Here is a 14279-nt window from a genome sequence, read left to right on the forward strand (position 1 = left end):
CAATGAGATTGATGCAGCGTTAGAAGTAATTTTTTTTAAAGCGACTACCAGGGCAAAACTTTTTAGCAAACACTGGATTGGTCTGTATTTTGTACAAAGTTCAGAGCACAGAGGCAAGAGAAGGAACTCTAAAATGAAGATGAAACTCTTGCCACTGACATTCCGATTATTAAGGGACTGGTCCAAGATAATGAGGCCCATCCCTGTGGATTAGGTCAGCTGACATATAACAAAATAAAAATCCTCATTTCCCATGTGGGTGTCCTGAAGATCTATGATGGATGATTTACAGAACCATGCTATTGATGTTATGACAAGACCAGCGGCTATCTCTGGCAGGTTAGACATCCTGGAGGTACATGGGTACACAAAGAAAGGGACTATGGAGAAGGGGACACTGCCTTTGCCTGAGCATGGGCCCAGGGTGTTCTGACAGCAGTCTACACTGCTGTTCAATTAGCCAATGAGTGTGAGGAATTGGCACTGCCCATCACTGGGCAGGGGTTTACAACAGGCCAGTATCCACTTACCAAGACAAAATATTTGCAGCTCTTGACAGATATGCAGGTTATAAGGCTGCTCTCCTGGCAATAAAAGCAGCCACTTCAGGATCCACAGCTGTTCTCCTCAATACATTGTTCAGAGATCAGTCCAGTATCTCTGATCCCAAGAGTGAGTCGTGATCTGATGGCAAAAATGACCTTTCACCTTTCCTACTAACCCTAAGCCCTGAAGAATGAATAGAAGGGTGGAATGGTGTCATTTCCCAGCTCAGGACCCTCACTAACCCTTACTTTTCAGTAAATGACTTAACAGTCCTACTGCAAGCATTTATCTTCTCAATAGTCATTCCCCTTATTGTGTTGTGTCCTACATCACAGCTCTCGTGGTGAACAAAACAAAGCGGTGTGTTAAGATGATTGTAGTACAGATAAGTCTAGTCAACATGCAGTCTGAATGCCCAGGTATCTTTGTAATTTGGCCTTGCTCAACACTAAGGGACCTGACAGATGTCCTGAGCCCTTCTTTTTCAAATCACAAGTGGGGAAGCAGAAGGGCTCCTTTATTGACTGGACTCGGACACAGAAAGCAAAGTTCGTTGGGAAGAGCCCTAAAATAAATTTTTGTTCATAATAAAATTTTTTCTTTAATATAAACCTGTGCAGTTTGTAAATGCCTCACTTAAAACAGTGAGTGAAGGATAGTTTTACTATGCCCACGTGATAAAATGTATTCAATTACCTGAGAAAGCGAAAAAGCTAATTACAAACTATTACATACAAATTAAAAAAATATTCAAAAGCATTGCAAATATCAATAAGTTTCAAATGGAATATTTTATTCACATGTTAGTGTCTTTTCAACATGTACACACACTGCACACTCTGGTCTGCGTGGAGCAAGCATTGTCTAAATATCTTAAGGAAAAATGAAAAATTAAAAAATACATTAATTTTTCATTGTTATAGACAATTACATCCACATCACTTACAAAGCTGTTACTGATTCTGTTCAAGAAGCAGAATGGCAGAGGAGGAGGAAACTTGTGGGTAAATTCAACAGTGACATAATTGAGATCTCAACATGAGAAAGCTGACAAAACATGGATTTTTGCTGTGAAATTTCTCTTTGCAAAATATGGAGAAAAGTCTGTCAGTGGGCAGTAAATAAGAAAAGGTGGTGAACTTTTGTAGTTGGTTCTCACAGTATTGTGCAGGGGCATCAAGAACGCTGCTTAGTCCTTCTCTGGGACCAGTTTCAGAACTTTCCCAATTGCAATGGTCTTACCCTCATCTCTTAAAGTAAAGCGACCCATCTGAGGAAAATCTTTGAATGTCTCCAGGCAGATAGTTCCCGCTGTCCTTAAACGGGCAATGCACACTTGATCCTGTTTCACGAAGCGGGGCCGTGTCTTGCTTTTTTCTCCTGATTTTTTGTCTACCAAGGAGATTAAGGCTGTTATCTCAACTTCCTCAATACAAGTATGAATGTGCAGCACCGCATTATAACCTGGACAGATGATGGACTTGTGCTCAATAATCACTATCTGAACATCAAATGTGCGCCCAGAATGGCAAAGATTATTAGGGTCACAAAGTATGAATCCTGGAAGAATCTCTTCTTCTTCAATTCCCTTCAGTCTGATTTTAAGGTTTTCACCTGGGGCTACAGAATCAGTTTCAGCATCATCAGAAAGGATTCCAAGAACTTCCACATTGTGCTTGTTTGGCATCATCACAAGCTGCTGTCCTTTAAAAATGGATCCTGATTCCAGCTTTCCCAGGACCACAGTGCCCATATCCTTGTACTTATCCACAATTGGCAGTCTAACTGGTCCATCAATTGATCTGCTGAAGTTTGGCATATTATCCAGATATGGAATAAATGGTAATCCGGTGTACCAAGGGCAGAAATCTGATTGCTCTTTAATATTTGCCCCCGTCAGCCCTGAGCAGGGCATAAAGTGAATGTCCTTTTTGGGACTGAAGCCGACTTTTTTCAAAAAGGGCACCAGTTTTTCTTTACATTCTTCATATCTTTCGTTGCTCCAATTTACTGTGGGATCGTCCATCTTATTAATAAGTACTATTAAATGTTTTACCCCTGCTGTTTTTGCTAACATCGCATGTTCTCTGGTCTGTCCACCTTTCTCAAATCCAGTTTCAAACTCTCCTTTCCTGGCAGAGATCACCAGTACAGCCAAATCAGCTTGAGAAGCACCACCAATCATATTTGGGACAAAACTCTTGTGGCCAGGGGCATCTAAAATTGTGAAATGTTTCTTTTCTGTTTCAAAATAGGCACGACCCACTTCTACTGTTTTACCCTTGTCTCGTTCTTCCTGATTTGTATCTAAGGCCCAGGACAAATACCAAGTTTCTCTGTTTTTTTCTTTAGCTTCTCTTTCATACTTCTCAAGTGTCCTTTTGTCAACCATTCCTGTCAAAAACATTATTTGCCCTCCAATGGTTGACTTTCCAGCATCTACATGCCCAATGAATACCACATTTACATGTTCTTTTTTAGGAGCACCTGAGGGTACGAGCACAGACTTAGATTTTCTTATTTCCTCTTTCTCCATTATTTCCTGGCCACCTTCTTCTGGGGGTCCTGAATCTCCCAAGGAACTACCCCCTGGCTCTGTTTCACTTACTTCTTTACTGTGCTCCCATGACTCTTCTAGGGCCATCTCCACCTCTCCATTTTCTACCAGAGCTTCTGAAAGTTCCATGGTAACGGCTGAATTGGAACCTTCATGCAACACTAACTGCTCCTCTTTGGAATGTTCCACAGGTGCCCCCCGTCCCAGCCTTTTACCTTGAGGGTCGCCCGCGCCGGTGCAGGTTTCACGGACGCTGGAGTTGTCGGCCGGGGGGGTCTGCGCTTGGGCCGGGCCGCGCAGGAAAGACGGCACGAACTCCGCGGCGTGTACGTTAGGCACGAAGGGTTTGGCGTTGACGTTGAGCTGACGGCTAAAGGCCGAGCTGAGATGCTCACGCTGGGCCTCGGCCACAGCCAAGGAGGCTCGGTCCCCGCTCGGGGCCGAACCCGGGGCTTCCATGTCTACCTGGTCCCAGTAGTCGGGCGCTGAGTCGCTGCTGCTGCTGCCCAGATCCATGGTCTGAGGACCTGATGGGGAGGGAGCGGGGTCAACAGGCCAGAAAGAGCGGGTTACGCCGCCAGGGGTAAGGCAGCAAGAGCAAGGGGGCAAGGGGTACGGACACGAACCTTTGCGGCAGCGCGGAAGCAGCTAAGTCCCCACGCTGCATTTGCAACTGCGGCGGCGGCAGCAGCAGATATGGCGGCTCAACCCTCTCCCCTTGTGTGTGAGCGGATCTCCTCCCCCAAATCCCAACCACTTCCGACTCCTCCACCGGCCACCCAACGCTGGCTGTGGATTGACTCCTCGCTGCCATCCGTGCGCTGGGTCTCCTTAGTTCACAGTCGTGGGCTAAGTCCAAAAGTAAAAATTTTAAAAGCAAACTATCTATTCATTTTTGTTCACACGATCTGGGTGAGCAATTTGACAATTTAATGATTAAACCTACACAGGCACACCCGATTTACAATTCGACTCAAAGATTCAAGTAAAAATGAAAATTCCTATTGAACAAATGGAAGCAGGCTATGGGCTAACTACCCAGAAACCTAGCAACCAAAGCAAGAAATTAGTGACTAGGGAGGCACTCATAAAATACATGAAGATGTGGCTGAACCTAGGAAATGCAACTTTAGATAACCGATTAATTTGAAATCCAGAGACCTTTTGATTTTCCCGTTTTTAGTGGGCCCCTATAAGCCTGTAACTTTTGCTGATGGTTTCTACAGTCTAAGTATGGAGTTATAACTTCTTTTCATGTCAAGCACTCTGGCTCTCTGCATGGAAGGAATTCCCAAGGAGAACCTTGTCCCCGTGAAGCTGCCCAGCCTACAGCATTTGTCCAGGTGCCTGGACAATGCCTAGCCTGTGATGCTGTAGTGGATCACATAGACAAGCACTGGATTCAGACCACTTAGATTTTTCTAACCAACTATGTTCTGGATGTACCTGCCCCACTCACCAGCACCTCCCCAGAGTACACCCTAGGTCCACAGGCTTTCCTGCCTCATTACCTGGAACCCTACTCACTGCTGGTACTGGGTTTGCTCTAAAAAAGAATCAGTGTCATGTGGGAACTTTCCTTAGCTAGCGGTAATAACATGGGGCTGTGGGTGTCAGCCTAATTAAACCGATTAAGACTTCTGAGATGGACAAAGTCCATAAGACTCTTCACCAGGACTTCACTCTCAGAAAGAGTTTGTAGCATTTTAGCCAGAGCCTAGAAGAAATAGTTTGTAAATCATCCTAATTTAGATCGAAAAATATCCTAGGAAAATACGATTTGCTAGTACAAGATGAAATTATAGAGTCGGATGTTAAATAAATCCAACAAGTCGAAATATTATAAAAATTAGTAACTGATTTATAACAGAAATTTTGTTCTCCAGACTTTAAGGATAGAAAAAAATGTCCTATAAGGGGCTAGCCAGGTGGCATAGTGGTTAAGTTCTTGCACTCTACTTCAGCAGCATGGTTCATGGGGGGATCCAGCAGGGACCTACACACTGTTCATCAAGCCACGCTGTGGTGGTGTCCCACATGCAAAATAGAGGAAGATTGGTAACAGATGTTAGCTCAGGGCCAATCTTCCTCACCAAAAAAAAAGAAAGAAAAAATGTCTTACGTCTAACATACTTGGATCTTTGATGGATTCAGTCTGGGGCTACCACTATTTTACTGGCTCTCTGCTGTTGCCAAGCCATTAGATATCAAACCCCTTCATTCTTTTTGCCTCAAGAAATGGCTTATTTGCTACCACATAAAGATAATGTTCACATCTACTCACAACTAATAGAAAGAACCGAGAGGTTGAATGGGCAGAGACTCTTGGACAGTATTCCACAAATGTGCTGGAGCCTTTCCCGGGCATTCTGCAAACCTAGGATAGACGTACTAAAATGTCTCTGGGAGAACTTGTCAAGGTTTAGGCAGTTGTGTTCACATAAGGTTAGTAACAGTAAGGAAGCAGGACAAACCTGGGATGTTTCCTTTGCTTGACTCGACTGCATTGATCATGAGAATATTAGCATGACTACTACTTCGTAATATCGCTGTTAGAGAACCGCGGATGTTTCACTTTTAGAACTTTCAAGGAGACATGAGAAATAGTGAGTGGATGTCCTCCCAAGCCATCATCCTTGGGACTCAGGGGGAGGCAGGTCCACCAGAAAGAGAAAAACATTCACCGGGCTGTATACACAGAGACTAACTGTGAACAAAATTCTTGGGTTTTGTGATGGGGTGATTGTCTCCAGTTTATCTGCCTAGAACTTTGAAAGAGTTCATAGATAAATGAGAGAATCCTCCTCACCAAAGACTTAAAAAAAAAGATGTAGGCAATATCTGACCATTGATAATTTAATCACTTTCTCCTTAAAATTTTTTATTGTAAAATATAATACAAACACAGAAAATCACATAAAACAAAATTATAACTTATTGACTTAGAAAGGAAACACGCTTGTAACCACCACTCACATCAATAGTTAGAAATTTGCTGGCCAATCTAGAAGGACTCTCTGTACCCCACCCCGTAAATGCAACCACAGGTAACCACTATCTTGACATTTATGGTAATCACCTCCATGATTTTCTGTATGGTTTTATCACACAAATGTGTGCCCAAATATTACAGTTGGATTTTGCCTAGTTTTTTTTTTTTCCAGTGAGGAAAATTAGCCCTGAACTAACATTTGTTGCCAATCTTCCTGTTTTTTTGCTTGAGGAAGATTAGCCCTGAGCCAGTATTCATGCCAATCTTCCTCCACTTTATATATGGGTTGCTGCCACAGCATGGCTGACAAGTGATGCAGGTCTGCGCCCAGGATCCAAACCCACAAACCCAAAACACTGAAGTAGAGCGTGCCAGACTTCACCACTAGGCCATGGGGGAGCTCCTTGCCTAACGTTTTTGATACTTCTTTTAAGTCTCTCTTAATCTACAGATTCCCAACCTATCCTCCCTTTTTTCATGTCATTTATTCATTTTTAAAAAGTGGATGATGTGACTTGCAGGGTTTTCCACATTCTTGAGTTGGCTAACTGTATCTCTATGGTATAGTTTAGGATATTTATTTTTTCTCTGTATTTCCTGTAGATCAATAATTGGATCTATGAGCTTGACCAGACATAGGTGCAATTTTTTAGCAAGAATTCTTCAAGGGAGATTTTGAGTGTTTCCATAAAGAGGCGCATAAGGTCAGGTTGTGATGATTGCGTAGAAACATTACATACTTGCAGTTGCAAAATTGTGATATTGTATTTCTGTCATTCTCCCTTTCTTTATTAACTGGAATATTGCTTTAAAACATTCCCTTCATCAACAGTTATGTTACCTTGAGGTACAAATCATAAAGGAAAGGCAGGGAAGTGCCTGATTATTTCTCTTTGTTTTCAAAATAATGATTTCATTACCTGTAATTCTACACAGATTACAAATAAAGGTATTTAAAAGCAATAATTATGAATTGTTGGATTTACATATATTTGACATGTTTTAAATAATTTCTCTTACTATACTTACTGACGTTAAGATGGTCCATCATTGGCCAGTGGAGGTCTCTTCAAATTGGGTTCTGAATGGTTTTGAGGCTATGCTAGTATTCGTTGATGGTTTATTTACTATCTGGTATGACAAAATGTACCAGACCAATTTTATACATTTCTACCAAACCAGGAATGTTGGTTCTCACTAATAACAGTGGATGATAAAATTAGAAAATAAAATAATTACTCATTTGATTTATCCCACCTACACATATCGTGGTCTCAGTACTACCACCCAATATGATTAGAGAAAATAGATTTTTTATAAGCTCTCCATATTTTCCATCATTATGACATACTTTAAATAAGTTTATCTGATAATAACTCACTTTTGTTGAGTTTTTCCTAGGCACAGGTCATATTTCAATTATTTTCTATGGATTCTCTCATTTCATTATCCCTACCATTCTGTGAAAAAGGTGATCTTATCACTCTATTTTACAGATAAGAAATGGATACTTAGAGACACTGAGTGAATTATCTAAGGTCATGTAGCTAGTAAATAATGGACTTGGTGTTCAAATACAGACAGTATGATTCTAAGGCCATGCTGGCTTCTAACATCTATTACATACCAAGAAAAGAAGAGGGAGATTGGTGGGTTTAAATCACAAATGGGAGAAGAGGGTAAAATCTTAGATTATCTAGGGACAATGGAAATATGGGTGAATTTAAGATAGAAAGGATAATTCAGTGGCATTCTTTTATGAGGACTTACGTTTTCTTTCTGCAGTAGGAGATGACCCTGTGGAGATTGTGAGGGAGGACTGCAATAAGAAAAATGAGGGATGGGGAAAGATTTAAAATAGACTTTTGGGGTGTGGCGAGGTGGCTGACTTGGGAATAGTGAAATTATTTTCTTAAGAATCCAGTTAAGCAAAAACAGTTTAGACTGGAAAACATAATACTGCCAGGTCCTGAAATTTCCCTCTTCCTCCGACATACACCTCGCATCATTGGGCAGCCTAAAGCACAAGAAGAATTTTACTTTCATCCAGGTTTAATGAATAGTAGTGTCAGATGGGCTGAAAGGAAAAGAACAGGAAAATGTCAAGGGGCTAGCGAACACAGGGTTAAGAACATTGTTTTGGATGCCTCATATTTGTTCTCTCAGCATATCTTCTGACTCTCTCGCATAAATATGCCTCTCTATACTGAAGAGCCTGGAAAGCTTAAATTTGCATTTCCCAGAATTTTTGCTACTAGAGTTTCAGATGCATTTTACCCTATGTCAATCTGATGCACACTGATCAGATTTATTTTAGAGCCAATTTAAGTGTAGAGTGATGTGAGGTAAGGCAGGCCTGATTTGGAGTTGTGGATCTAGCTGGCGAAATGTGTTCCTTGAGTTAGCAATTCTGATGGAGTTTCCTGCGTCCAGGAAGGCAACGAGGGCACTCTATGCCTAAAGACAGCAGTTTCATTAGAAGCGTCCTGAATTCTCCACTCCTCAATGTGGCAGTTTCCCCTGGGGGCCAATTCTGCAGTATGACTGTGATAACCTTTCTGAGAGGCCATGAATAGACCTGTATCTCCAGAGCCTAGAGCACAGTATTTATAAGCCCTTAATTCCCCAAATTAATTCTTGTGCTAAATAACATAGAGTCCTTTCTGTTAACCGCAACCAAACAAGTGACTAGGACAAGTGCCAAAAGGCTAGGATTCAAATTCAAGGCCTATGGGGTTGGCCCCGTGCCTGAGTGGTTAAGTTCATGAAATGCACTTTGGTGGCACACGGTTTCACCGGTTCAGATCCTGGGTGCAGACATAGCATCACTCATCAGGCCATGCTGAGGCAGTGTCCCACATAGCACAGCCAGAAGGACCTACAACTAGAATATACAAATATGTACTGGGGGGCTTCAGGGAGAAGAAGAAGAAAAGAAAAAAATTAAAAGCAAATTCAAAGCCTACATTTCTAAATATATCCTTAATTTAATTTCCTTAACCACTCTGTTTCCTTATCAAAAAAGTGGAGACGAATCCACATTCACACATACACCCTGAGGTGCAAGGTGCAAGGACACATGGAGGGTATAAAGAACCACAGAGGTTGGAATTACAAAATACTTGAGCAGCTTCATCAGTGCTCAGACACCACCACTACAATAAAGTGTAGGACAGCAACCTCAATCATGGCTGAAAGGCCTGAGAGCCAAGCTGAGGAGTATGCACAAGAAAATACATTAATTTGGAGGCTAAACAGGAAAAACACATACCTCTAATCTAAGACAGTCTGCATTACATCCAACGTCCACAGCATACTCTGGGAAAACACTCATCTAACGTTTCCAATGATAGGTGGGCATCGAACTAGAACAGAAAGGCTGACACTATAATCCTGTTGCTTTCAGAATAATTTGCACCAGATTGACATGGGAAATATGAAGAACTCCAAAAACTAGGAATATTAGTCACTCAGACTTGTTCACTTTCCACCAGTACTCACAACTGCTACAGTGAAATTCGGTGAAGCATACAAATAAAATTGATAATTACGTGACATGATAGAGATGTTAGTAATGCTACAGTGGTAATCACATTGCAATATATAAATGTATCAAATCAACATATTGTCCACCTTAAACTTACACAGTGTTATTTGTCAATTATATCTCCATAAAAAGTAAAACAAAATTTGGTGAAATACCCTCAGTTGGAACTAAATTGCCTCAGAGCCGAGTTCTAGAGTAGCCTACCCAGAAAGTAGTCTAATTTAGGGGCTTAAAAGGTAGAGAAAGCATCTCTATACGTTAACATTATGACGAACCAGTTCCTGCATACGTCTTAGCAATCCCTGTGGAAGTATCACTGTGATGTCTCAGAGTAACGGGATCAGGGCAAGGGGTTGTCTAATTCCCCGACATTTAATCCAACACTTCTTGTACAGCAGCCTGTATTCAAGTAATTGTAGGCGCAAGTGTTTTACACATCCCAGACTTTGTATGCCTCATAAAGTTCTGATGATCTTTTGTGGAGCTCATTTCACGACGACACGGGAGAGCTAGCTCTCAGCCGCATTGGCGTTTGTGGAAGAGGAGGCTGGTCACCAAAGGGTCTTTGATGTGACCAAGGCCCAAACACTCAGCCCTCAAAATGCACGCCCATGATTGGAAAGACCACTGAGATGAAGAGGCGGAGTAAAGTAAAGACGCTTGGTGATTTACTGACAAACCACATCCACAGGAGTGCTGGTACAACGATAAGGAAGAGATGTGTCAGGGAAAGGGGAAATTTGAGCTCTGCAAGCTTCTGGGAAGTAGCGCAAGAGCAGGGGATGGCACAGAGGAGCACAGAGAAAACAGGCTGAGGGAGAATTCATGGAAATGTGAGGAAATGAATTCCGTAAGCCCGAAGATACTCAAATCCACGAGCCCAGTTGAGGTCACTTGTCCCCCTAATTAAAGTAGAAAGAGCCAATGAAGAAGAGTGAGTCTCAATTTTTCTGTCTCCAAATGTAGTAATACTTGAGTAACACCAAAGACAGCAAAAGGGTAATGTCAGTTTTAAACATGTGGTGGAGGTCCAGGCACAGTAATATAATGTTATCATAAAACAATCAGGTATGATGTCAATACACCTCACTCAGTTATTGGACGTACTCTCATCACACATTTACTAAGCACCTGCTTTGTGCCCGCTCCTGTGTAGGCAGACTCAGATTATGAGTCTGCAACACGTAGGGACAAACTGAGTGTCAGTAAGAATAATAACTGAAATGCATTTAAACACATCAACCGTGACTAAATATTGGGGCCATGGCGGCTCTAAAGGAACAAAGACCTCATGGTCACCATTATTCAATGCCAGGAAATAAATTCGTTATTTTGAAATTGAGTAAGCAGAGGCAAATAATGAAACGACCATCCTGTGTTTGGCGTATGAACTGTAACATTGGTTATCAAATAGTGGATGAGGGAAGTTTCTCACTGAAGAAGAATTCCATCTAATAAATGAAGAAGGGTAGAAAGTATTGAAATATCTCCATTTTATGCCTCAACCGACATAAGCACTCTAGGCAATGAGCACCAATATCTACTTGCATTACGAAAGGAGGGACAACCATATGATACGTGCTTCCTGACGGACTAGTGCAACACTGCCTCTGAGACAGTCTGCCTCTGGGACGCCGAAATACGGAGACTGAATCAGATGAAGACTCTAGATCTAAATCCCAATTTACAGGAAAGGCGGGGGACAGCAGAGTGTGGTAAATGATGCCCGTGAAATGAAATCAGCAAAGCCCTGCCTGTGGATGACTCGACTCTATAGAACAAAGGACTCATCTCTCGCAAGAGAAAGAGAGAGAGTGAGAGAGGGAGAATTTCGCAGAGAATTAACAGGCATACTAAAAAATTGCAGCGTGTGAGAATAACTGGGATCCAAAGTGGAAGAGAACAAAGTGACCACATTAGCACTTACGAGAGAGTAAGGGAAACTTTATCTGCGAATGAATATGGAAGATAGTAAGCAATTGTTAATTATTGTTTAGCCATGATAACGGCATGCATTGCATTACTAAAGCAGTATTTTTAAGATGTCTTTATTTTCAAGAGTTATATTCTGCAATTTGCATATGGATTAACGGATAAAATGTCTGGGATTCGCCTGAAGGAAACCTAGAGGAGTGGGGAAAGTTAGCAGCTGCAGATGAAATAAAATCAACCAAGAACTCGTGATTGTGGAAGTTGGGTGGGATTCACAACATGGGTTCTTTATTATATTCGACTTGTCATTTATTGGGTTGACAGTATTTATAACAGAAAGTTTTTAGAAATACCCAAAGCCACGATATAGACGAATACAATCACATTTTCTCGTAGGGCCAGTATTAGTATATGTAAAAGTTAACTTCAAATGAGTTTAAGCTAAAGTTTAGAGCCAAAGTTGTAAACAACATAAGGCCTTACCTTTTATTTTCTTGCGCCAAGAAGTCTGTAACCACCTGTTCACTGATTCAGCTGCTCAAAGTTGCCACAAGAACACCATGGCTTCCATCCTCTGCTCCACTATTTTCAGCAGGTTGAGACTATAACCTCATGCTGCCACACAGGCTGCAAGAGCTCCAGGCGTCTCTATCGCATTTCAAGTACCACCATCCTCTTGTTCCACATCCGTCCTTCTTATTGAAAAAGGCATGCACCACAAAAGCCCGGACACATTCCCCATACATCTTATTGGGCAGAACCGGGTCACGTGGCCAGCCTTAGGTGTAGAGGAGGCTGGAAAAATCATTATCTCACAACGGGGAATAGGATAGCCATGATTGCCTTGGAGAAAAACCGAGTTCCACCCTGGGACTGGACACATTACTTCTTTGAAAAAAATCAGTTTTTCTTACCATAGGGTATCGGTAGGAAAGGCTTTTGGGTCAGAAATCAAGAAATCCAGTGAGAAAGGAGAAGCAGAGTTCCTAGGGCCAAAAACAAGTCAGGAGTGAGGATTGAATTTGCACCAAAGGGAATAGACTCATAGGATTGAGTCACACGCTCTATCCAAGCACTGTCGCACCTGCTACCTTGTCCAGTCCTCACAACAACCCTACAAACGAGATAACTGACATTCTCTCTGGGTTATGGGTGAGGGACCAGAGATTCCTACAGGAGGGGCGAGGTGGCTAGCTGGGGTTGTCATTAGCGGCTCCCCGGTGTATTACTTTCCCCATTTCCCATGGGTTATAACAGCCCCCTCTCTGGCTTCCCAATATCACTGTGGGAAATATTCACGGGGCTCGGGAAAGAAGTCCACTGCTTGCTCAGCATACTACTAGGCATATTCCAGTTCAGGAAGGGGACATCGTTTGATTCTGGCTACTCCTCTTATGGTGGATGATGCTTGCAGGGCCAGGGCTCACACAGTGCCTCAGAACTGACCCTGCCCCACACTATCGGTTCTGCACACCAGGGTCACATGTGATAGGTGGAATCACACGAACTCAGTTATGCACTGACAAAGGAGGGCAGGGTCTAAAGCAGGTGGTGTGAGGCTTGATGATCTTACGATACTCAGAGGTGCTGCCACGCTGATCACACTGCCAGCAGTGCTGATCGCCTATTCACAAGGAGTAAGCCTGATGTGTGTTTGTCCCATGAGCTCCTGCAGCATCCAACTCAGGTCTCGTCAGAACATCAAAGATAGTTCTTAGAAAGCCTTTCTTATGCTCCACAACTCATCTTCATGCCAAGAGCAAGTTGCCATCCACGGAGGCAAGCGTTCTTTTTTCCTTATAGCAGTTTAATTCCCCTAACACGTTACATGCGGTGCCCGAATCTTGTGACCCAATTCTCCTCTGTCCTCAATGTCCATCCTTCAAGGCTTGGGTCTCCTGAGATGTGGATCCTGCCAATCGAACGGTCTCTATCCTGTAGTTAAGTTAAGCGTGTGGCTCTACACCATTCGTAGACTGATGAGTTCCTGTTGTGAGAGTCTGTTCTGAAGAACGTGGACAAATAGAGAGACTCCCATAATGAAAACAACTCAGGATTTAAGTCTTTGGATGTTTTAAAAGCACACCATTAAATTTTAATCAGTTTTTTCGTATGTCATGAGAACATCGATGGAGACATCATAATACTGCACACTCACCAGTTGACATGTGACATTTCCTCCTTCCTCTGAAAACCTGTTGCAGACGTAGTAAACTCTCCATAGGAAATCAAGGCACTGCAAGGTGGAAACGTTTCTGCTCACAGTGGATACCGTAGGTAAGTAAGAGCAATGAAGCAGAGCAGGCGGTAGGACAGCCCTTCTTTACTGATTCCATCATATGTCGTTGATAGTTCCATGCTTGCCTAGTAGTTAGAAAATCTGTTTTGCAATAGATGAAGCAAACCCCTCAGGTACACAAACGATTAAGGGGAGAAGTAGTGAAGCGGCGAGGTGCTACCGCCATCAATCATCTTGCGTGTGTATCAGAAGGGGGTCACCTAAAGGGAGAGAAACAGTGAATAGGTTGTGTCCACAGAGATCGACCCTGGACAAACCTCTTTTTTCGTCTTTCCCACTTGAGAAGGCTGAGTGTCTTTGACAAGTGTTCAAGAGGAGTTTACGATTTCTCTGCTGTGATCTGGAAGCAATTCATCCACTGAGAAAGGAAACTCCAGCATAAGAAGTCTTAGAAATCAGTGTAGAT

At 42.4% G+C, this 14279-nt stretch overlaps 1 protein-coding gene across 1 annotated transcript; it reads right to left on the minus strand.

Moving 5' to 3' along the window:
* Positions 1-1322: 1322 nt before the first annotated feature.
* On the minus strand, positions 1323-3812 carry GSPT2 (G1 to S phase transition 2). Its single transcript, NM_001257105.2, has one exon. It carries the CDS (start codon positions 3617-3619, stop codon positions 1736-1738), a length of 1884 nt encoding a protein of 627 aa, NP_001244034.1. The 5' UTR covers positions 3620-3812; the 3' UTR covers positions 1323-1735.
* Between the last annotated feature and the right edge of the window lie 10467 nt (positions 3813-14279).

Source organism: Equus caballus, chromosome X (assembly GCF_041296265.1).
Source record: "Equus caballus isolate H_3958 breed thoroughbred chromosome X, TB-T2T, whole genome shotgun sequence".
Classification (NCBI taxonomy): Eukaryota; Metazoa; Chordata; class Mammalia; order Perissodactyla; family Equidae; genus Equus; species Equus caballus.

Bases quoted from the DNA above. Each gene is read 5' to 3' on its own strand.
- GSPT2 (NM_001257105.2), bottom strand. From the start codon at position 3,619: ATGGATCTGGGCAGCAGCAGCAGCGACTCAGCGCCCGACTACTGGGAC.